At 50.5% G+C, this 22,649-nt stretch overlaps 1 protein-coding gene across 3 annotated transcripts in view; it reads right to left on the minus strand.

Moving 5' to 3' along the window:
• The window catches only part of FAM107A (family with sequence similarity 107 member A), a 31,612-nt gene that overhangs the window by 5,886 nt on the left and 3,077 nt on the right, over nt 1–22,649 (minus strand). For 2 of the 3 annotated variants that reach the window (XR_012837038.1, XM_010298083.2), the window contains exons 1-2: nt 11,228–11,846; nt 2,628–2,802 (exon numbers count right to left, since the gene is read on the minus strand). Coding sequence is in view for 2 of the 3 variants with exons in the window: in XM_010298083.2 (XP_010296385.2) it covers nt 2,628–2,802; nt 11,228–11,345 (293 nt within the window). In the remaining variant the exon portion in view is untranslated. Of the gene's footprint in view, nt 1–2,627; nt 2,803–11,227; nt 11,847–12,714; nt 12,779–22,649 lie in introns of those variants that run through there. The other variant, XM_075762262.1, reaches the window with a different exon arrangement.

Genomic DNA, 22,649 nt, shown 5'->3' on the forward strand with positions numbered 1-22,649 from the left:
CTGAAGAACAGATTATGAAGAAGAGGTTGAGGCCGCATTTACGCAAGCTATCTTCTGCAATAGGCGCTGGAATGTAAGTCATCTTGCAAGAAAATACGGAACTAGAAGTAGTTGATGGAAGTTGTATTTTTGAGGAGAATGAGTTGAAGACCTCATAGCTGTCACACACGGGAAGGAGTGGGGCCTGACCACTTTTGTGGGCTGGGTTTAACACTCATGTAAATCAATGGGCTGAGAGTATTTACAAGTCTCGTCGTAAAACGTGGAGTGTTTGGTGTTTCTCTGAGTGAAGGTCTGTTTTGAGGCGAGGAGGGGACCTCCCCATGTCTGTGCTAAGGGCTTGCCCAGGGCATGGCAGGCTGTCATGTGCTGTTAATGCAAAGCTCATCCTCAGCACCGGGAGGGTTCTGTTGACCGAAGGCTGGTTGGTTTCTGCTCGCTAAGGTTGTTTGAAAGCAGAGACATCAAACCCTGTGGACTACCGAGCTTCTTTGGCAGGGTGGTGGACACTGAGGTGGTATCCCACTTCATCAGAAATTGAACTGGGAGGCAGGAGAGGGAAATGGTCTCCAGATGCAGCAAACCTCTGTGCTATCACAAAATGGCTGGGGACCAGTGCTTGCATCCTTCCAGTGCCACATTTCACAATGATTGCTGTTGTTTTTTTCTGGTTTTTGCTTTATGATGGGACAAAGTTCATGGCAGCATTGGTGAAGGTAGCCGTAGCATTGGCCCCAGAGCTTCCATGATGCTTTTTCAAGTCAGGAAGAACTCAGATGTTGTAGAGATGCTTTTCCCGAGGCTTGAGAGAGAGAAAACCTGCCTTGGCTTGCTGGAGACACAGCTTGCAATGTTGCCTGTGGATTCGTTACTACTCTTTGATTTAATCAGCCTGTGTTGTTAGTACCCAGAGGTGTTGACTAAGGTAAGGGTTTTGTTACACAAGCTGCTGATTTGAGTTGCTTCGCCCTGCTGCTTAAGGGGAAAAACCAACAGCAAAGCAGAAACAGGAGCAAGTTGTAGATCCTTCTCGCTTCCCCTCTCCCCTCTCTCACCCTAGAGTAATGTAGCAGGAAGCAAAACTGGTGGATTCGAGTGACAAGAAACCAGCAGCGATAGATTACTGTTTGCAGTAGGGTTTGTTTCACAGATTTGCTGAAAAATATTTGGGAGGCCAGAGCCAAAGCAGGTTTAAATTGATGCCTGAGCTGTACAGAACTAAAATGAGAGTGGTCAGAAATTGGAGAATGGCTACAATGGGGCTGCCCCTGATGATATCTGATGGCACATGTGGATATATCACCGTGGCAGGCATAGGGTTTGAGTACAAAGTGATGATGCACTTGTCTTTGCCAATTTGAAGTTCAGCTGAGCCTGGTGCCATGAGGTTTGTACCCTGTCTGCCACTGTTTGTCTCTGCTACCTCCGTTGCAGGCATTTCTTGATGCTCTGGTCCCTCATGGTTAGACTGGATTAATGTTCTGCGAGATCAAAGCCAATGCTGGTGGGTGAGCCTTTAGACTGAGCAGTGTCGCTAGGCAGGATATGGTCACTCTCAAACCAGCGAGTTTTAAAAGTATCTGGCTGGTATAGTTACCCCTGCCTCGATGCTGGAGAATGGCCTGGGCACGGTCCCTGTAATTCTTCTGATTCTGTGAAAATCAAATCAAACCCAAGCCCAGCCAGTGCCGGTATTGATTAATGCACCCTGCTGGCAGGCTCGATTGTTTGCCGAATTAATATATGTGTCTGGTTCTTGTAATGACTGTAGTCCTTTTGAACAGAGGCTGTGCTCCTTTTAATTAGATGATCAAAGTGCTATCATGACAGAATATTTCAGGGTATTCAGAAAATGTCAATATAAAGCCAGCAGATTTCTTGCTGTTCTAAAAAAGCTCTGAACTGAATATGCTTTTATTGCACTGATGTTCAGACAGCTGCCGCAAAGGAATGATGTGGTTATCGGTTCTCAGTCCCTCGTGTCATTATCCTGATGTTGTATCTGTACCCCCAAAGAGTTAAACTGGGGTGATAGGGTAGGAAATCAGGAATGTGAATTCTAGCCTATCTTTACTAATTTGATTTTTAGGGAGACAGTGATTAGCCTTTTCCTTGTACAGAAAATCTCACACTGATGCTATCCCAGCTTTCAATGGCTCTGTCCAGCCTGCACCTCTTACTGCCTCTGGGTTGATCTTAAAGCACACAGGAATGCTGTACGGTGCTGGGGATTTGGCAAGTCAGCAGTGGAGATAGAAAAACCAGGACCAGGGAGAAAACATGCGTGGCACACCGAGAAAGGGGCTGTAGGGATGCCTCACATCTTCCAGTGCTTGTGGCTCAAGGTGGGTGGCAATAGTGAGCAGCTCCGAAAAGTGCTAGCCGATGCTTTGGGGTGGCAGAGCAGGGGGCTTTTCATTCTGCTTTTGTTTTAAAAGAAACTGTCACGTCAGAGAAAAGAGGAAAGGGCTACAGCAAGTTTTACTCTGGGTTTGTTTGCAAGTGGAGGGATTTATCATGCCCTTCCAACTCGCAGGCTGTCGCTGGCACTTGTGCCTCGGCTGCTGAGCTCCGATGGCTCAGCTCCTCTCGGACCACGCTAGCAGCAGGCTGTGGCCTCCTCTTACCTTTTGTGGTTCATCAGCAGCTCTCTGTGCAGCTCTTGGTGGCTCTTTGAGGCTTTTACAGGATTTAGGAGCTTTTTAGGTTTGATGAGGTCTGGGTTTCCATCTATGTAGTCTGGGTGAGTCAGGATATTCCCACCATCAGGTCGCTCCCGCTGTATTTCAGTGTACATCGATGCTGGAAGAAAAGAGAGGTGTTTGCATGAGAAGCCTCACCCCGCTGTGGTGTGGGAACAGAGGAGAAGAGATGGTGCCTGCCCCAGCTGCTCGACACTCGTGTCAGTGTCTGCGTGCACGTGCTTCCACGTGCTGGTGCAGGTTTTTTAGAGGTTTGAAAAAAATTTGCCTTGTTGATGAGACACATATTAATTAGATCACTTAAATCACTTGCCAGCCGCTCGCTTCAGCGGATGCAGCATTTAGTGCCAAGGATTAATTAATGCAAGATAGGTCTAACTAAAGCTGGAAACAGCCATTGTTGTGGACTGTGCTGAGCTGCTGCTTCGGTCGTCCTGCCCGAGGATGTCGGTCCCTTAGCACAAGGGAATGCTGTGGGATTTGAGGGGCTTCTGAAATACAAGCCTGAGGAAGTGCTGCTGCATCTGAAATGTCTTGTCAAGGAAAGATTTTGTTGATATCCTGCTGGCGCAATAATCAAGATTGAGCCCGATGCCAAGAAAAGCATAATTTGCCCATACAGTATGTGATCATGCTGTAATAATTTGTATGTTCTGGATGTAAGAACAAGATCCCACTGTTTTAGAAGCGATGGCAGCTTGGATTTCAGGCAAACCACAGGGCATGTTCACTGTTGGTATTTTCTAAGTGCTCTGCATTTCTCCTTTACAAAAAACCCTATACAAAGTGAGTGCAAAACACAAGTTATAAGACAAACTGCATGCGGCGGGCTGTGTCTTTAAATGCAGAGCACAGTGGGGCTGCCTACAATTATTCAGTGTATGGTCTAATCAAAGGCTCAGAAGGAGCAATTTATTCCTGGCTATTCACTTGAACAATTTGGAAGTTTACCAGTAGGAACAAAAAGTCCCAGGAAAAGGGTGTAGGCAGCTCCGTGTCTGTAAGAGTCTCATTACGGTATTTTTGTGGGCCTAGTGTGAAGTTATTTGGGTTGGTGGAGCAGCAAGGAAAACAGTTGTTCGGTAATGTTGCCTCTCTCTCTCATTGCAATCTCATGTATAAAAGGAATAAAACCCTTTTAAAAGAGAAATCAATAAAAAAAGGCAAGAGAAAGCAGGCTAGGTCATTCTTTCATAGTAAGTACTTATCAAATGTAAAGTGGATTGCAATCAAACAGAATTGTGGAAGGAATAATACTACTGAAGAAATGATTCAATATCAAACAACTTCTCATTGAATGTTAATGTGGCCAGTGCCCTACTGCTTTGGGAACAAAGAAAAACAAATCAGAGCCCATTACATGAGTGTAATTGTGGTGAATAGTTCAGTACATATTTAAAGGGCAGTTGGAAGCTGGAACCAGTGATTTCTTGTATCAAGTTATTTTGCTCTAGGATCCTACATCAATGCTGGTAGAAGGGAGGGTGGTGTGGTTTGATGGCGAGTGCCAGGCTGACTCAAACTGCTGCGGGGCCGGACTCCACAGGGTTGTAACTGTGGGCTCAATGCTGCCTTCCAGAGAGATGCAGGGACTGAAGAACAGCCAAGGGTTAAGGCAGCACAATTTCATGGCTAGTTTTTGTTAAATGAAAGCCAGGTTTTGAACAATGAGAAAACATGTCAGGTTTTGTTTTTTTTTCTTCTTCTACTTCTTCCCTTTTTTGGTCTTTTTTCACAGGAGCAGAGGCAGACAAAAGTTGAGGAAGGAAGGTACAAAAGCAAAGGTTTGTTTTGGCATGAATGAAATGGATGAATTCCCATTTCAAATGGCAAAGCAATGTCTTCATTCTTCAAACAAAAAAGTCTCTCCATGGAGTAACTTAAATAAAATGCCAGGTGTTTTTAATGAAAACACCAGTTTTGGACAGCTATACTAACAGCCTCAGTGTCACTGCGTTATCCTGTCACCCTTTTCCCACTCTTCCTGTGCCGTCGTTTAGACCAGAGCTGCTTGCTTGTGTGCTGGGTACCAAACCCCGTCGCATGGCAGGAGAAGGGCTGGGGCGCATTGATCTTGGATTTGTCCATGTTTAATCCACCTCTAGTGCTCTGCTAGGGGATAATGCAGCAAGGAGCGAGTGTGGAAGGATTACATGGCCAGCCAAGTCTCAGTGACCAGCCTGGATGCTGTGAATGGCTGTAACGCATGACTTTGGTGGGGTTTTGCTATACCAAGTAGCTCTTGGGCCCTGCTACTATGCTGTACTAGCTCTTGGGGCACTGGTGCAGCACTGTTACTTATAAAGTACTGTTTTCCCCCTGGCTCCATGATGTATGGGTTTCCTTTCACATCTCAGGAGTGGGAGTCCCTTCTTCGCTCCCTCCAAGACCCAGATCCCAGGAGATTCGCTTGGGGCAGGCTGTCCCCACATCCGCATAGAGCTAATAAAGCCCAGCAGTGTACAAGGCTATTGCATGGTGTCATCCAGCCCTTCGGTTTGGTCTTGTAGTGTTTCCACCCTCCCAGATACCCTGGATGATCAGAGAAGGGTCCCTCCCTGCCTTGGGGGACACCCTGCTTATGCAGTATTTTGGGGGAGCACCGCGGGGAGCCTGAAGATTTTGAATCGCTTAATGTGGTTATTTCCAGATTGCAGCAATCTAACGTTGCATGGCTGAGGCTTGCAAAGAAGCAGCAATTTATCAACCTATTTACTTGAAGGCAGATGGGAATCTTTGTCCTGAAACTAGTAGAAATGAAGAAATTACTGAGGAGTGGGAGGAACTGAAGCTGACTGGAAGCATTTCTGGCCAGGCAGCTGTTAAATCAGCATGCAAAAGTCCTCACAATGAGTTCAATTTGCCTGAACAGTACTGCAGGGGCCAGGACACAGCAGGTAGCTCTGAGCTTGGTTTTCACTGTGCTAGATGTGCCTAGGGGTGTGCAGACACCGACCTCGAGGGTTTGGCTTCCAGTGGGTGTCCGAACTACTGCCCCAGGGCAAAGTCAAAGCCCTCACCTTGTCCCTGACCGGAACTGGAAGAAGCCTTGAACCTCACTACAAGAACAGCACTTTAAACCTTCAGAACACCTTAGTCTGGAACAATTCAAGGAATGTCTATTTGCAATGAGCAGAAAAAGAGAAAACGAGAATATAAAAATATTGGCACGCCTGAAACAAAGCTTGGGGTTATGCTGGGAGTAAGGACAGGGCATCCTGTCTCCTGCAGGTTGGCAGATAGGGACCCAGTGCAAAATGTTTCTCATGGAGTAGATCTATCATCTTCAAGACCTGATGTAATTCATGTCCGTGTAAGGGGAGACAGACTGCTATCAGGCTGCTTTTTGTCATTATTTATAGTGCTGGTGGTATAAATCAAGGCAGGTCTCTGCAGTGGATTTACAGCAGGATGTCTGTTTTTGCATGATTCAGCTGTAGATCAATGAACAAGGCTCTGCTCTGGCACCTCCTTGGCCACCATCATAAATCAGCAAAAGGTGTTAGACATTTTTATATTGTTCTTGGCAAGATATAAACAAAAAAATACATGTGCATTTTAATACCCTCTGCTGTACTCAGAAAGACAGTGTGACCTTTTAAATAGATCTGGACCTTTTAAGTAGCTGTGTTTGCTTCGGCATACTCGGTCTTTTGCTTGCTTTTAAATATTTTCCCTTTCATCATTTCTAGAAGCCTGAGGCTTTCTAGGAAAGGTATGTTTCTAAGTGACTTTTCTATAAGTAAAAAGTAAGATTGCCTGGATGAGGAGGCCAGGGCCACTGGCAGATACTTGGACTTCATGCGTGGTGTTCTCTTCTCTCCCAACCACAGCTGTGAAACCAGCTCCCAGTCTCGATTAGTTTTCTAGGAGATCCCACAGAGAATATTCAGCATCTTTGAGATGGCCCAGAGACAGACCACCCTCCTGCCCCGGGGTGTGGGACTGGCTGGAGGAGAAAAACAACATTTTAATATCTTGGTCTGTTCTGCAAGACCCAAATTCCTGCTCAGACCGCCTGGAAATGCTTATAAATCCCCCAGCTCCTGGGAGACTTGTGATAAAATCATCAGTCTGCAGTCCTGGGGGAAATTGTTTCCACTCCTGATTATGCTCAGCCCCAATCTTTTGGGGAGCAGGATATCAGGCAGTTTTGGTGCAACATCAAATGCCTTTGAAAACCTGAAAGTTGTAAATAATAGATTAAATATACCCGACTAGGAGTGTAAAATATGGTGTGCTGCTTGGGGTGCTGAGTGGCTTTTGTGCACCCCAGGGCAAGGAGAAAGGTTTTAGCCTGCTCCTGGAGAGGAGGAGGAGGAGGAAGACTGGCTCATGCCCCGGGACAGGCATCAGGCACGGGGGCTCAGCCGTGGCCAGAGCTGAACTACGCTTCCCTTTGCTACTGCTGCTGCTTTTTGGTTTTCCCCTGCTCAGAAGAGATGTCCTTCATAGAGCATTTATTTAGGATGAAGCGACTTGTCTCTCCATGGTGGGTTGCCCTGTGAGCTCCTCTGCATCGGGACCGCGCGCTGCGTGCTGCTCCTTGTGCTGCTGCTGGCAGCCTGCTTCACCGTCCTGTCGGGATGGAAATAATCCCCAGGAATGTTAAGGGGATTAACAGCCCTGGAAAGGGCAGGTAACCCGAGGGTGCAGCTTTCCTTACAGCTGCCTGCCTGGCTCCAGCCGTTCTTCACAAGGGGTAAAAAAAAAAAAAAAAAAAAAGAGATTGGAAAGAAAATTCATCCATAGCTGTTGGGTTTAGAAAGGTGCGGGATGGAAGTCTGGGCTCCTACCCAGCACCTCTCGACTTGTGACTGTATAGGAGAACGGAGGGTGCAGCAGGACACCAGTGTTCAGCTGCTTTTTGCAGGATTTCACGTGAAACACCTCCTCCCCCTTGACTTTTGTTTTGCCAAGCTCTCCTCGATGTCCTGCCCCTCTGCGACGTGCTCGCCTTTCCCTGCACATCCCTCGGCCCTTTTCCACGCCAGCTGCAAACCCAGTTTCTCTTCTTTCAGCACTGCGGCAGCCCCGCTCCGCAGCGTGCCCTGCCCCATGCAACGCAGCCCCGTTGGTTCTCAGCATCCGTAACTCGCAAAGCTCTTCTGCAGCACAGGTCAGTGTTTAGCTTTAGCTGAAATCTATAAAGCAAACATAATTTGCAGTCTTTTATTTCTGCTGTGTCATTTGAGAACTGATTTGCCGACTAGAGCATCTTGGGACAGGTTTGTCAATAGGGGCAAATGATGACCAAAGCACTCTTGTTAAAAATATTGTGTGGGAATCGCTTTCTGAGCAGAGAATGAGCCTCTTTGAAATGCCATCCATGTAAAAACAGGCAGAAGGCGTTATTCTGGGAAAGGGATCTGAACTCAGAGGACATTGCTATTTGTAATTCTGTGAGGAAACCCTGTTACTTGGTAGAAGGGATGAGAGTGGGCAAAAACCTGAGGATGCCCAGAGTCAGAGCCCTGGATCTGGGTTTGTAAAACCACTGACCCAAGGGACCGTTTCCTGGGCAGAAATGACCACTTAAAACTGTGGCTACGGAGAAGAACCTCTGGTTTTCTGGATGCCTGGGGTTTATTCATGAACATGTCATTTTTAAGAAACCAACAGATAAATGAAAGGCTGCTGAAAAGCTGGTCATACACATCCTGCAAGTAAGGTGGCTGCAAAACCAACACACTCAGCCCGGGTCAGCACAGCTAGTTTAAAGGTACTTACACCAGTAACCCGAGCCTGGGAAATAATGTTTCTGACACATTTAACCGCAATCACGGGGGGAATGTTGGCTTTTCTGGGCTACGGCCCCTGATGGCATCCATTCCCCGGGGAGCCCTCCTTTCCCCAGGATGAGGGTGCCATCCCTCACACTCCTCCTCCTCGGGAAGGCTGAGAGGAGCCTGTCCTCACCCCCCTGCAAGGGTTTGCACGTGCAGGTGGAGATGCATGGGATCTTTAAACTAGCCTGAGTTCCTTTTAAGCACCGGTACATGCACACTTCTACCTCTTAAACAGAAATTAACTTTTTTTTTTTTTTCATTGTAGAGCATGAACTTTCAGTCAATGCACTTCCACTGTCTGAACTGGCGCTGGAGTTTAGCCCTACAGCTTTTCCCATGAGACTGTAATGGCAGAAGCGGTCGTGCTGTTTGTTAAGTCCTACAAGGAATTAAGCTGAAAGTTTGTCTTTTGTTCTGGATTCTTGAATTCATGGCATTTGCTAATTTGCATGATTTTCCTAACATCAATGAATTGTATTTTAGGAACACAGAATAGCTGGAGTCGGCATCATGGGGCAGGGAAACAATTGCGTGTCGGTCTCCATGAGCTCTGAAGGTTTGCATGGCAAGAGCAGCTTTTGGGTGTGTGACCGTGTTGGGGAGGACCTGCTGCCAGGAGGATGAGCGAAGCTGGACACTTGCTTTTGAAAGCCACTTTCTGTGTGGTCAGTAGGTTCAGGGCAGAACAAGGCACCCAGGTGCTGGCTTTAGTGGGTGAGATGCAGGTGCTGCCCAATGCGGAGGCGAAGCTTTGGGCTCGCAGTGACTGGAAGCCCATTGGCAAGCAAGTCTCTGCAGCTGAGCCCACAAAATGCACCTGAACACCCCAACTAATCCGCGTGTGGCTGCTATGCAGCCGAGCACACAACAAAATACCTGTCGTTCCTTCGCATTAGCTTAATGACTGTTGTGGCTTACTGCCTTGGTGATGGATAATGTTAATGATAATGATGATGATGATGATAATAATAATAATAGTAACGCAAGCCAAAGATTAGCAGATGCTAATTGTTACCCTCCCTGGGCGAGATGGTACCAGCTCCCATCATCACCGTGATTTTCCTCTCCTCTGGTTCCTGCTGTGCCGGCAGCTTGGGAGCATCTCGTACCAATGGATCTGGCACATTCCCCCTTGCTTGTCACCAGGCGACCGTATCACTGACAAATGATACACGTGCTCCGGAAAGGAGGCAAAGAGCCTTTGTCTGCTTTTAATCTATAGTTTTAAATAATTAAGCAAGGCTAATTCTGGTATTTATAATGCAATAGGGTGAATGTAACTCGATGTGGCCACTGTCAAAGCAGTTCCCAGCTATTGGGTGGCTGCCTTGGGGCAGCAGGCACGTACGCCCCGAGTCCTCTTGCCTTCGCTCAGCCCTGACGTTCAGGAATAAACCCCATGAGGTCGTGGGGCTGGAAAGGGAAAGAAAACCCTAATGGAAATGTAGAACAGGGCAGGGGGACATGGCCCTGCAGCTCCCAGCCCCACTGCCACAAGTCACCCTTCCTGCCTCTGCCTCTCTGCTGAGCACATGCAGGGGATGGGGCTCCCACCAGTACAGCCAGTGCTCCCCACCAGTGCAGCCACTGCTCTCCTCTAGTGCAGCGAATGCTCCCCACCACTGCTCCCCACCAGTACAGCCAGTGTTCTCTGACCAGTATAGCCTGTGCTGCCCACCACCATACCCAGCCTCCCCAGTCTAACCGGTGCCCCCAGTCCTGCCCACCCTTGCTGAGTGCCGTGCTAGCCCTGCAGCCCGTGGGGCCAGGACCCCCCCCCCTTTACACCAGCACCGGCAGCCGCCTAAGGGGGGCACAGAGCGGGCACTGAGCTGAGCCCGGGCTGCTCACACGCCACCAGCTGCCATCACCCCAAACGTAAAGGACCCTGGATGTCACCACAGTCACCTGCTGAGCTTTGCACCCATGCACACGTATTTGGAAGAGAGAAATCCCGGCAGGTTTGGGGCTAGCTGAGCTGTCTGGTGTGCAGAAGTTACTGGTACCCTAATGCTGGAAATGCTTGTGCAGTCAGACAGCAGCAAGCTCCCCTCTGCCTGCAGGCAGGCAGGATTGGGTGTGCTGGTTAATCATTTCATTTAATTACCTTGGACTGTGATAAGCAAAGATAACAAGGCTGGGATCCCACTCTTTTAATTCCCAAGGTACGTCAGCCCCGTGCCTTTTACAAGTGGCAAGTGGAGTGGCTTGTTTAGTTTTGTTAAGCAGCGACAGACGCTTAGCAGTCTTTCTCAGTAATCCCAAACTTAGTTTTAATATCTCATCAAATATTTTATCTGTGCTTTTGCCTGCCTACGATGGAGACGCACGTCAATCATTAATGAATGTTTTAAGGTAGCTTAAAGGTATTTTGTTGAACAGAGAGGAAATCCTCCCAGATTGATTTGCAGGGATTGTATTAGCAAGTGCCCCCTGTCCAGCCCAAAGCCTCTCCAAGAAGGTTTGAATTGCAGCCTGGGTTTGCTTGGGGAGATTCTTGTGGAACACGGGTCTGTTTTGAAAGGCAGAAGCTGAAGGGCAGCTTCTAAACCAGCTACTAAAGTATTAAAGTAACATGATATCTCAAATAAAATTTAAAGCAGAGTCCAAAGTCACCTGTGTGTAAACAGGTATGCAGTGCAGACTAATCCCACGGGGGCTCAGCAGCCTGTCCCCACAGGGGGAGCTGGCAGAGACGTGGGGACCCCCGGGGCTGCTCGGGGGCCCTGGGCTTACCTGATTTCCGCAGAGTGGCCCTGGGGAGCCCGGGGGGCAGGTGCTGCCCCGTGCCCCATGACATGGGGCTGTGGGGGCTGAGGTTGCCGCTTCTGCCTGGCTGCGCTCGTGCCTGCATGACTTTTTGGCCGGGTCCGACGAAGCTGCCTGGCTCCTGCCAGGTCTCTCTGACGGGAGCGGGGACGGAGTGTCACGTGGAGGCGGCTGCCGCACTGGCGCTCCCTCCCTGTTGCTCTTGTCACCCCACAGGGACCCCACCGAGGGACGGAGCTTGGCCAGCCGCAGCCAGTGGCCTTGCCCACTCCTCAGTGCTGGTCTCAAAGGTCTGTCTGCCGCCCTGCAAACTTGCTGCCTTTGCTCTTCGTTGCCAGATGATATTTTCCCAGGACAGAGGAACAAGCTAATTGTTTTTATCCCCCAAAGCAAACAGCTCTGTGTGTGCCCGGGCGCCCGAGCATCCCACTCAGTGCGGCCGCTGCTGCCGGCAGAGAGGTCGCGTCCCTGCTCCACGGAGGACTATTTCTCCTAAGCATGCCTTAACCGTTCTCTCGGAGAAATCAGATCGCCCCAGAGGAAGCCGCACGCCCACTCTCTTTAGCAACCACTGCAACAGCCAAGCCCGGCACCAGGGCAACCGCTCGAGTTATCGTGATTATTCCCTGGCGTGTTGCAACACCCCATCATCTACCAACTGCTGCACGGTCCTGGGGGAGCAGCTGCTGCACCCTGTGGGTAAGGGCTGCAGGAGGGAGAAGCAGCCCCTGCACGGGGGTCACTGGGCATCCTGGTGGCACCAGGGCTGTGTGATGCTGCTGCATTGCTGCCCCGGGCTCCTGCTGCCCCAGGTCTCATCCAGCTGAGATGCAGCCCCTGCCTGGATTAGGTCCCTCATCCCCATCCTCGCTGTGCCTGGAGGTACCGTGTTGGCCGTCCCTGAATTGTCACGGCCTGGGAAACCAGAGGCTGCAAAACTGAGGGAGGAGAAGGAGTTAAACCACCCCGGCAGCTCCTTTGGCTCTTAGATGGGCGCTGTGTGTCTGGCTCTGTCCAGATCACCCTGTGCCAGCCTGCAGATGCCCGTTGTTTCGGTCCCAGGAGGTGGGCAGGGATGGGGTGAAACCATTTCCACCCAGAAAAAAGGGGGTAAGGTAAGCTGGGGGGCACCCCTGAGGTGCAGGTCCCAGCCACATTTCCACGCCCCTGCACCCATGGGTGCACATACACGCACAGCCACGTCTTGGCCTGACGCTCCCGTCCCCCTGAAGGAATGGAGAAATGGGCCAGGCTGCTGCAGGCATGAGGCTGCTTATTCGCTTATTTTCACCTGTCCACATTTTGCTCCTCTCCACATCCCAGCATTGTATCCCCCATCCCAGCCATGTTTTCCAGCCAAGGGCTCAGCAGTGCTGGGTGAGAGCACAAGCCCCAGCCTCTCCCAGCTCGCCCTGCAAAGCCTCCGTAGGGCAGCGTGGGATGCTGGCACTCACCTGAGCCGCTGCTCCCGGGCTTCCCACTTCCACTTGCACACTTGGGCTGAAGGGAATATTCTTTCTGGAAGAAAAGAGAGAGAAATGGAAAAGGACTCCACAGATATTGCTCTGTTACAGGAGATGAAATGTAGGAAGAGCTGCCATTAAAAAAATATTACTTTTTTTTTTTTTAGCCTCCTGACCAGGAGCTGTTACATTTAATTGATGTGTAGCCTCAAGTGCAGGAGATGAGAGGCAGGCTGGTCCACATTCCCCTGTGTGTGGTATGTGTGTACGTGTATTTGTGTGTGCATGGTCAGCCTGGCCCAACCAGCCGTGGGTTAGACACGGAAAGGTTTTGAAGGTCCTGTACAGCTCTTTCCCCTAGACCAAGGCTGTGGCAGAGGAGAGGGATTTAAGTCAGGAGGCTGTACAGTTTGTCTGCTCAAACTGCAACCTGCCTTGCAGCCCACATGTGCCCCATGAGCTTTTCATGGCCGCGTGGATTGCTCTCACACCACCCATTGCCCCATAGCCTGGCTGCTCATTGCACACTCCAAAAAACCATTTGTCTCAACTTCGAACTGAAAAAGAGATGGATGCACATCTGTACTACTCCTCTTGGGTCGCCTTTGAACAGGCTGTGAGTTTGCTGGAGAGGTGTCAAAGGGGGGAAGGAGCATCAGCTTGAATCTGCTTTGAGTTCCTGAATAAGTGTGGTTATGGCTGGTAGATGTGGGAGTGGAAAAGGGCTGTGATCCACCAGCACCTGCTTTTGACTAAGTAAAACAAATTGGAAAAAGGACAGCTAAATTTTCTGGACATATTTCTGTCTGATGCGGCCTAGTGCCTGACCAGCTGCACATCTGGGCTCCTCTCTGCAGGGAGGTGAGTTTGTGGGGTGCTTAGGGCCTCCCATCCTGAACCAAAGGACTTTTCATGGCCAAGCTGTTTTTCCAGGAGTTCCTTGCACAACGATTCTCTTTGCTATCTAAATTAGTAAGCAATCTTGCCCTGTGCTCCCGAGTATCTGGGATTAACAAAAAGCCTTTGTATTCCCCCTGCAGCTCCCTGAAGGTTATTGTGTGAAGGCGGTTGATTGCTGGGTGATATTTATCTGGAGTGGCTCCTGCAGACAAGGAGTTGCGTCATTCACCAACTGTTTCTTATGAAGTGGCTTTCACGTCCCAGGAGAAGGTGACATGGGGAGCTCATCCTGGCGTCACTCATTGCGTCTCCTGTGCCCCGCACGGCCCCGTGCTGCTGTGAATGCTGCGGGGGTTTTGCAGGTGGGGGTCTTGTTTGGAGGTGTCACCCCCAGGGTAGCGAGCCCAGGGGAGTCCCTGTGCCAGGAGCTGGCAGAAGAGCCGGGTGGCTCTGGCATGGCTCTGGCACGGTTCTGGCACAGCTCCGGCACAGCTCACGGGCACATGTGGCCACAGAGGGCTCATTTCTTGGGACTTGGACTCTGCCCTGCTGAGGAAGTGATATGGTATTTTTATTCAACGTGCATGTAAAGAGAAAATGACACTGTGCTGAATGTGTCACTGTTGGGTGGCTGTATGGTTGATTAATGAATGCTGGGAAGGGGAAGATGGCTCTGGGGGAGCCCACAGCCATGTCCTCCTTCCTAGGGCAGTGCATTAGATTGACTTTTAGCTGCTGAGTTACTTTGCTAGTGATGTTTTCTGTCATTTCTCTCACCAGTTGCTGCAGCACCAGGAGCTTTCTTGTGTGGACACGTCTCCTGTGTATTAAAAACCCCCACACATGTCAAGTGAGTACCCAACACAAATAATACTGGCTTTTCCATGGTTGTGTAATACAGCCAGCCCGACATGAATGCAATGACAGTGAGATAACGCCACTGCTGAGACAGGCTTGCTGTCCGTCTGGCCGCAGCGCTGAGGAGCCTTGATGCAAGCTGTGAATTACAGAGCAGACAGCTCTGCCTAGCCCTGCCTGCCTGTATCTTTATTAAATCTCCGCTCTCAGCACAGGGTTGGGAGTGCAGCATCTCTGCCAGTCGTGGCCAGGCTCCCGATCTGCAGACAAAATTCTGGCCCTGCTGAAGTCACCCGGGGCTGGGAATTGAAGGCAGACAGTGCTTCACCTTCTGCTGCAGGGACGTCTTGGAGGCTGGTTAAACATTTCCTCTGCTGGGTTAATGCTAGACATTGGCTGAGGTGCTGCCTGCAATGGCGGGGACCGGCCGGGGAGCCCAGCCCTCCCTCCTGCTCCATGTGCCCCGGCCCCCAGCGCAAACTTCATGTAATCCTCCTACAACCTAAGAAGTCGTGCTGGTTGCACTGTGACAGTGACCTTGATGATGGCAAAGCCAAGGGCAGGGGACGTGTTGGCTGGTCCGTGATACCCCGTCACCTCTACGGTGGAAACACAGTCCTGCTAATCTCCGCTCGAGCCATTAGTGTGTTTGCAGAGCAGGACGGCTGCTCACACCTCCCTGGCTCACAGGGGGTGTTAATGATTACCCAGATGATAAAGACTTTTGCCTGCTCCCCACAGGACAAAGCAGGGGACGGGACTCTGTCCCTAACACGGCTGGGCACGGGGATGGGCACTCCAGGAGTTGGAGGGCTTCGTTTGTCACAGTGACAGCTCAGACAGAGAGGATGTATCACAGTCAATGGGTAGGAAATGCCTGCTCTTTCCCAAAACCTCCTATTTCCATGTGAAAATCACTTCTGCATGCAGTGTGACTGCATCTTGCCAGGAATAAAATGTAGAAATACAATCTAGCATCGGACAGTAACACTGTGCCCCTCTGCAGGTGAGCAGGACAGATGCAAGTGTGCCAGCGGCGTGATGGAGGAGCTGCCCCAAGCCTGCCTGGTGCTTCCACCATGGCAGCAGCAACCAGCCTGCAATGGCCCTGGCCAGGGAATTTCCCAGCAAGAGAGGGAGGATCCTGGAGACGCTGCTGATGGGAGCAGGTACCACTTCCAACCTGCAGGCCAGCTCCTGCCTGGGATCCCCAGCCTGCTTCGGCCATGTCAGTGAGGACACCTACCACTTTAGCTGGAATTAGCCTGGCTGCTATTTGGGGTTAAACACAACAAAGAAACATAAAGTATAAATAGTAAGTAGTCTCATGTTGTACTTTCGGTGTTCTACGTTACTCTGAAACATCCTGGGCATCATTATATCCCAGCAGGACTGTTCCTGGCCCCAACTCCGATGCACAGCGAAGAGTTCCTGCAGCAAATGTCTGGAGGCAGTTTTGCAGGTTTAGGCTGCTTTGAACCACCAGCTCTAAGCAAGCATCCTCCTCCACGGCTCCCTGCTCATGGAGTGCAATGCTCCTCCTCCAGCTTAAAGCCAGCCTCCCTGTATAAACCATTAATCAGTGTTACTTGTCCTACACGTGGGCGCTTTAATATTTACTTGCAGCAAAATTGATAGCCAGTAATTTGGGACTATGTTTGTGCTTTGATGAAAGCAGTTAGGGAAATGAGCCGTCAGAGCGGTCAGAGTGTGAGCCACAGAAAGGGCGAGGAGGATGGCTTCAGGCAGGTTCAGATCAATACAGGTGCCATTAAGGTGCAGTATCGTAGCATCTATAATGCATTACAGCCAAAGCCTGAGCTAATAAATTAGGCAAGAAATTGCTGCAATCAGATCATGGTGATAAAGAGGTATTAATGTGGGCAAAATGCCACCCAGGCTGAGAACCGATGTGAATCTCTCACAGACCTGGTTTTGGAAGGGAGGCACCATTAGCAGGGCTGGAAGTTGCCCAACCTATTTGGGTGTAGATGGGCTCAGAGAAAGGTACTTTGTCTATAAGTTGCTGTAGCAGCTGCTGACATCAGTGTTCAGTGAATGAACACAGCCATTGAGTAAAATAGTCTTATTTCTTAACCCAGAGGCTTTAAAAGAAGTTGTCACAACCTGGAACAAGGCACTGACGGCTGGCAGATCGAAGCCAGCATTTCCGTGTGTGATGAAGCCACAAAACATGTGATTTAGAGGTTAGCCAAATTGTACTGTACCACTGCTTTCAATTAGCCCCAAACACCCTCTTGCTGCTCCCAGTGCTCTGTGTGAAAACATCTCTTATGTGATCCTGGATGCTGAGATGCCATCTAAGCTGTTGCCTGCACTGCCTTTGTCATTGCTGAATTCTGGGCTATCTGTGCTCATTTGCAGCAGCTGGGACTGATCCAGAGACCTCAGTGAAATCATCCACTGGAAGAAACTTTGGAGGATTAGTAAGACTTTTTCCCATCTGTGATGTCAATGCACAAAAATCTGTCAGCTCGATTGTTTTGCTGCAAAGTTTTGCCTTGTAAGGTACTGAGGCTTATTTGACTCAGCAAGCCGGTGCACGTGTTTGCCGAGATGACACCATTTTCTTGCTAAGGAGAAACACAGAGAAAATCAGCAGCATGTCCCTAATATCACTCCTAATTCCTTGCTGGCTTTGGCCAGAGAGAGTGCTGCAGTTTGGATGAATTTCCAGAATTTCTTGAGGGCTAGGAAAGGCAGTACACCACCATCCTCCCTCCGGAGCTGGCAGACCGGGCTCTGCCTTCCCGGTGGTCGTCACGACGTAGCTGCTATCAGGGCTGTTGCAAGAAATGGTGGGTTTCTCTCTCTTGCAGGGGCAGAGCAATGCTGGGTTTGGGAGGGTTACTCCCCAGCAGGGAGCTTGACCGTGCACATTCCTCTGCTCCCAGCTCATTATGGGACACTGTTATTTTGGCAGGTTTTGCAATCGGGACTGGCAGGCACCCAGGATTCGGTGTCCAGGCACATCCCGGCGCTACTGAGCCAGCAGCTATGAAATCTGCTGCCGCCGCGCTGCCTTTGTCACGGGAAGGGGTCTTAGTGGGGGGGAGCAGAGGGTGGCACCTGGCCAAACCCCGCACCGACCCCTCCGAACCACCACGGCATCCAGCCCAGCACCCAGCCCCATCGCTCCCTGTGCCGGGCTGCCCACCGCCCTGCTCCCCTTGTCCAGCCCTCCGTGCACACCCGCCCGGGGCTGAGCAGGTGTTTCAAGTGAAGCCGTGAGCTTGTATTACTCCTGGTCCCTGGCCACAACCATAGCTGATTTTGCTATCATATTGCAAAGGGCTTTAAGAAATATCAAGTTATTGGTGTAACATTTCATGTCTGGTCTTTAGACCTCTACAAATCTGCAGCATTTTTTCGGCTAAGGTGGAGCTGAGGGTGGATGCTTACAGCCACTATCACGAGGGCGACCAGCAGCGTCGGGGATATACTGATAACAGCAATTTGTAAATTTAGGCTTGCAGAAGGAGGTCGGGCTCTTGGTCTGGGTATGGGGTCAGGCTCATGTTACCGCAGGTCTCGTGCCGCTCTCAGGGAGCACCAGCCAGGTGGCCACTTTGCTGCCTGGTCGAGTGGAAAATTGCAAATGCTTCAAATAGCGCTGTGTGTTATTTTATTTATAAACAAAACACAATTTGACACAGATGAGTGCTGCGCTGACCTCTGCCTGTCTTTGCCCCCTCCTTTCTCAAATCCTCATGGTGGGGCTGGCCTCAGAAGGCAAGCACAGCCCTCCTGCAGCCGGGAAAACTGGCAAATTGAATCCGATTTCACAGACTGCCCAGAAAAAAGTGCAAAAAAGAGCAAAAGCAGGGAAGCAGCAGCATGGGGACAGGAGGTCACTGTAGCTACCAGCCCCAGGACAGGGACCTCCGCTGAACTCCCTGCCAAGGCCCGAGCAAATGCTGCTCCCCAGCTGCACAGTGCCCCGCGGCTGGGGAGATGGAGCACGACGTGCCAGACCTCAGCTGAAAATTTCCTGCAGATCAATGAGAGCCATCAGTGCCAGGGCTCAGCCCTACAGCAGCCAGTGTGCAAGGGTCGTTGGTCAGCATTCAAGCTGACTGCGAAGCCCGATGTCCCCCTGTGAAGGGCACGGGGAGGCTCTCGGCAGCTCCCCAGCACAAATCAGAGCACCGCATCCATCAGCGTGATGCCAATGGACCTGCTGTTCTCCCTTGGTCCTAAGGAAATCCTCACCTGCAGTTCACTGCTTTTTAATTTGGTCCCATGCTACGTGCAGAACACATAACGCTGTTGCATGCCAGGACAGAGCCAAATTCTCGCCCTGCTATCTGTTGGCAATACCTGAATCGCCTACCTCAATGTTGTTAGCAGCAGTTAAGCTTTTGCTATGGATAAACCAATTTTTACTTGTTTCAGGAGCTTATTTTTGCCCTGTGCTGTAGGTATGGTACCACTGATGATGTGAAAGACTGCTCCACTATTTCTGGGGAAGCTGCTGACTGCATGGGAAGAGCATCAGTCACTGGCACAAAAGGGCTCCAGCAGTTTTGGACAGAATTGCTGTCATGCTGCCGAGAGACCATTAAGACACTCTATAGTGGCTTGAAGAATGGCATTTTGCAAAAATGGAGTCTTATGCCACATGAATAATAGGGACAATATTTATATCTGGCCCTGTGCCATGCTGTCCTAGAGCCACCAGGCTGCAGCGGCATCATTACTCCATTTCACAGCTAGGGACTATCTGTTAGGCGCCAAGGACGGTGCTGCCATCAGCGATCTGCTCTTCTAATGACACCTTGTTGTGCTCTTTACCTGGCCGAGGTCACTAGAATTGGTCCTTGGTTTGGAGAAATGGGGTTTGGGAAAAATAATGGCAGGAATGCCCCTGCAGCCCCAGGCACTGCCGGTAGCCGGCTGGCAAGGCAGAGCGGGGTCAGTCGTCTGTTCCCTGCGGGCAGCGTGTGCCAGTGGCAGTCAGCCGGGTCCTGTGTGGGGGGACCCCAAGGGAGGGGGCCAAAAAGGAGGAGGTTTGGCTGTTATCTGGGATGAGATCCCACTCGCCAGGCTGCCCGCCACCACAGGCTGCAAACGGAGGAGGCAGCGGAGGAAGAGGTGAAGCGTCCCTGTTACCGCAGGGTTCATGAGGAGGCAGCAGGCGCCGCACAAATAAGCCCCCCCTGGAGCAGAGCAAAGCAGTGAAGTCTTTAATTGCTTTAATCCATTTTTATTTGAGGACTGCTGAGCCATCCCAGACCTGGCAGCTGTTGCATTTCCCATGTGGTAATCCTTCCTGGTCTCCCCACGAGTGCATCGTGCATCTCCCTTCAGTCTGAGCGCTCCCCCACGGCTCCCTCGCAGCCCCAGATGCTGCAGGCAACGTGTGCCGGTGCTGGCCAGCCTCTGCCCTTCCTCGGGAGACGCTGGCAGCACGCTCCTCTGCATGGTGCCCAGCATCTTCAACCACAGATCAAACCCCTGTATCACAGCTTCTCGTGCACGAATTGGCGAGATGTGCTCCGTTGCCTTACTGGCGTGGGGGGCTGCATGTCCTGTGCTTGTGTGCGCACCCCTATGCTGCTTCAGGGCCAAGTCAGCTGTCTAGAGAGTCGGTATGGATATCATGGCACCTGGTTTTGCACCATGATGAAGGGTGCAGCGCATAGGCTGCAGAAGCAGCAGTGCAGGCTGGGGAAGGTAGAGCCTTAAACGGGGGCAGCTGTGTCCAAATTAGTTCCCTGCCTGCACTGAGCCCATATAAGCCTTCTCAGGACCAAACCACCACCCTCTCTGGGGGAAGGGAGTGAGTTATGTTGGGTGTTGGAGCTGGTTTACTTGTTTTGTCTGGGTACTTATGATGAAGAGGTAAGAAATAAACCTGTGATCTCTTTCTGGGATCTAGAGCAACCTGCTGTAATGAGTTTGGCTTCTAGGGGCTGGGGTGTTACACCATTTTATTTTACTTTCTTTGAAAGCTACAAAAGTCTGGAGCAGTGTCTCTGCTTAATCAGAGTCCCCAGATGTCACTATGTGTAGGATTTTAAAGGGCTGAAGAAGAGGAAGGCAAGAAGAGGCAGGATAAAGTCACCTCAGAAGGCTTCTATGGGGGTTTTGGGACCTCTCCCATTCTGGGCTGTGCTGTGTCAGACAGATGACAGGACTTACAGGTGTTTGCTGTCTCATCAGCCTGAGCTGTTATTTTCTTGGTGTATGTTATTTTTGCCCAGAAATGGGCTTTTCATCAATGATCTCACTCTCTTGAGGCACTTAGGACTTTTCTTGTATGCAAAGTAATCAGTTCTTGTTCCTGTCCCACTGAACTGATGCTCGCTGCAGGTAGCATACAGCAAATCCTTTTCCCTGAGCCATGCAATGCTCCAGGACACTGAAATGTTGTGGTTCCTGGTTGTCATCTGATTTTTGGATTTGCTCCCAGGGCCAGTGCCACCAAACAACCGGTGGCATTCAGTGACTGTCAGTGGGACTTGTTCTGCTCATGGGCCTTGGCACCCGCAACCCCTCTTGCTGAAAGCAGAGCGGCAGCCCTGGCTGGTGAGGGGGGATGTCTGCTGTTCCAGCAGCAGAGCAGGCGGGGTCCCTTTGGGGGGCTCTTGTGCTGCCCGGGCACAGGGATGCTTTGAAAGAGCTGGCAGGGACACCGGCTACCGGCTTTCTGAAATAGCTGTCAGGGAAAGCCAGGAAAATCCTGCTGTGCCTGCTGGTCTGCAGAGCACGATGGGGCAGTGGTGTCCCAGCCCACTGCATCCCTATGGTGTCCCCTCTCATGTGAGAGGGGCTGCTGGACCACGGAGCCTCTCCTGGGTGTCACAAGCTGTTTCATCCCTCTTTCTCCTTCTGTGGTTGAGCTCTTCCATCCCTTCTGGGAGAAATTTCAGCCTTATTCCTCATCTTGTTTTGAAGTGGTTTCAATTCCAGCTGCTGCTTGTGCCAGCAGCTGAAGGGAAGATGCTGGTGATGACAGGTCCTGGGGCTGCCTCCTTTGGCCTCGTGTGATCGGTGTCCCTGTACCAGGACAGCCACCATGCTGGTCCCTTCATGGCAGCTTCTTCCCTGTGCTCTGCTGCACCAGCATGAAACAGCCCTTTTCTTTCTCATTATAAACCTCTTCTCTGCCAGCCACAGACACAGCTCCTCTTGTTTGCCTTACTCATTCCTGTGCTTTCCAAAACAAGGGTACAGGATTTTTGTAGTCGGGATAAGAGTTTCTAAGCTCTTGAATGGCAAGAACCAGCTTTTTGGTCAATCTATGTCTTCCATTTAATAATATAGACTTTTAAAAATTTTCCTTTAAATGTCACCTTGGCATTTTGGAGCTCTGCTCCCTGTTGGACCATGGCTTTTGCAGCTGGTCCTAGTCAAGAAAAGTGATGGTGCTGAGCGTGGTGGACGCTGCCATAGCTGGAGTTATCCTGCATGTGCGGACTTGGTGCTGGGGCGATGCCAAGCAGGATATGTGCATGTGGTGCTGAACTGTCAGGGTTAGTCCCATGGGAGGGATGCCTGCTTGCAGGTGTTCACCTGTGTGGGGGCATCTGGGGAAGGGAGTCCCTTGCTCAGTGTTAAGTGATGCTGGGAAAATGATTGCTGCTTCCCGCCTCCTTCAGGATGGGTGGAAAATTCGGAAAATCACAACTTCTAGCTCTTATTCTCTCCCTGTCCTGTAAGCAGCAAACAAATGCCTCTTTAAAAATGAGACCATTCTCTTGGCAGCCAAGATAACTGACTTCTACAGAGATGCTTAGTAGGAACATGACTCTGTTATTATGACCTGAGAGGTGGTGGAAAGGCAGTGGCATTTATCTACTTGTTTGAGAGCCTCCTCCTGCTAATGGGGGGGCAGAGCAAAAGAATTATTCCCCCTTCCACCCTTTTGCAGAGGAATTTTTTTAGGCCTTGCTTTTTATTCTGTAAGGCTGAAGCGTTGATTTTCGTAGCCTTCACCTCTGCTATTGTGTGAATAACGTGTGTGTTTGGTGAGAAAACTCCATGAAGTGCAGCTAAGTGTGTCGGTGGAGGAGGTTTGCAGAAGCCAAAGTCTATCTGAAATGGGACTCTGCTCTGGGCAAGCTGTGCTGGGACAGCTGGGGAACATCATGAATGTCCTGGGCCACCTCCCTGGTGCCCTGAAGAGAAGGGTGGATGAAAGA

This window comes from Balearica regulorum, chromosome 10 (assembly GCF_011004875.1).
Source record: "Balearica regulorum gibbericeps isolate bBalReg1 chromosome 10, bBalReg1.pri, whole genome shotgun sequence".
In the NCBI taxonomy this organism is placed as follows: Eukaryota; Metazoa; Chordata; class Aves; order Gruiformes; family Gruidae; genus Balearica; species Balearica regulorum.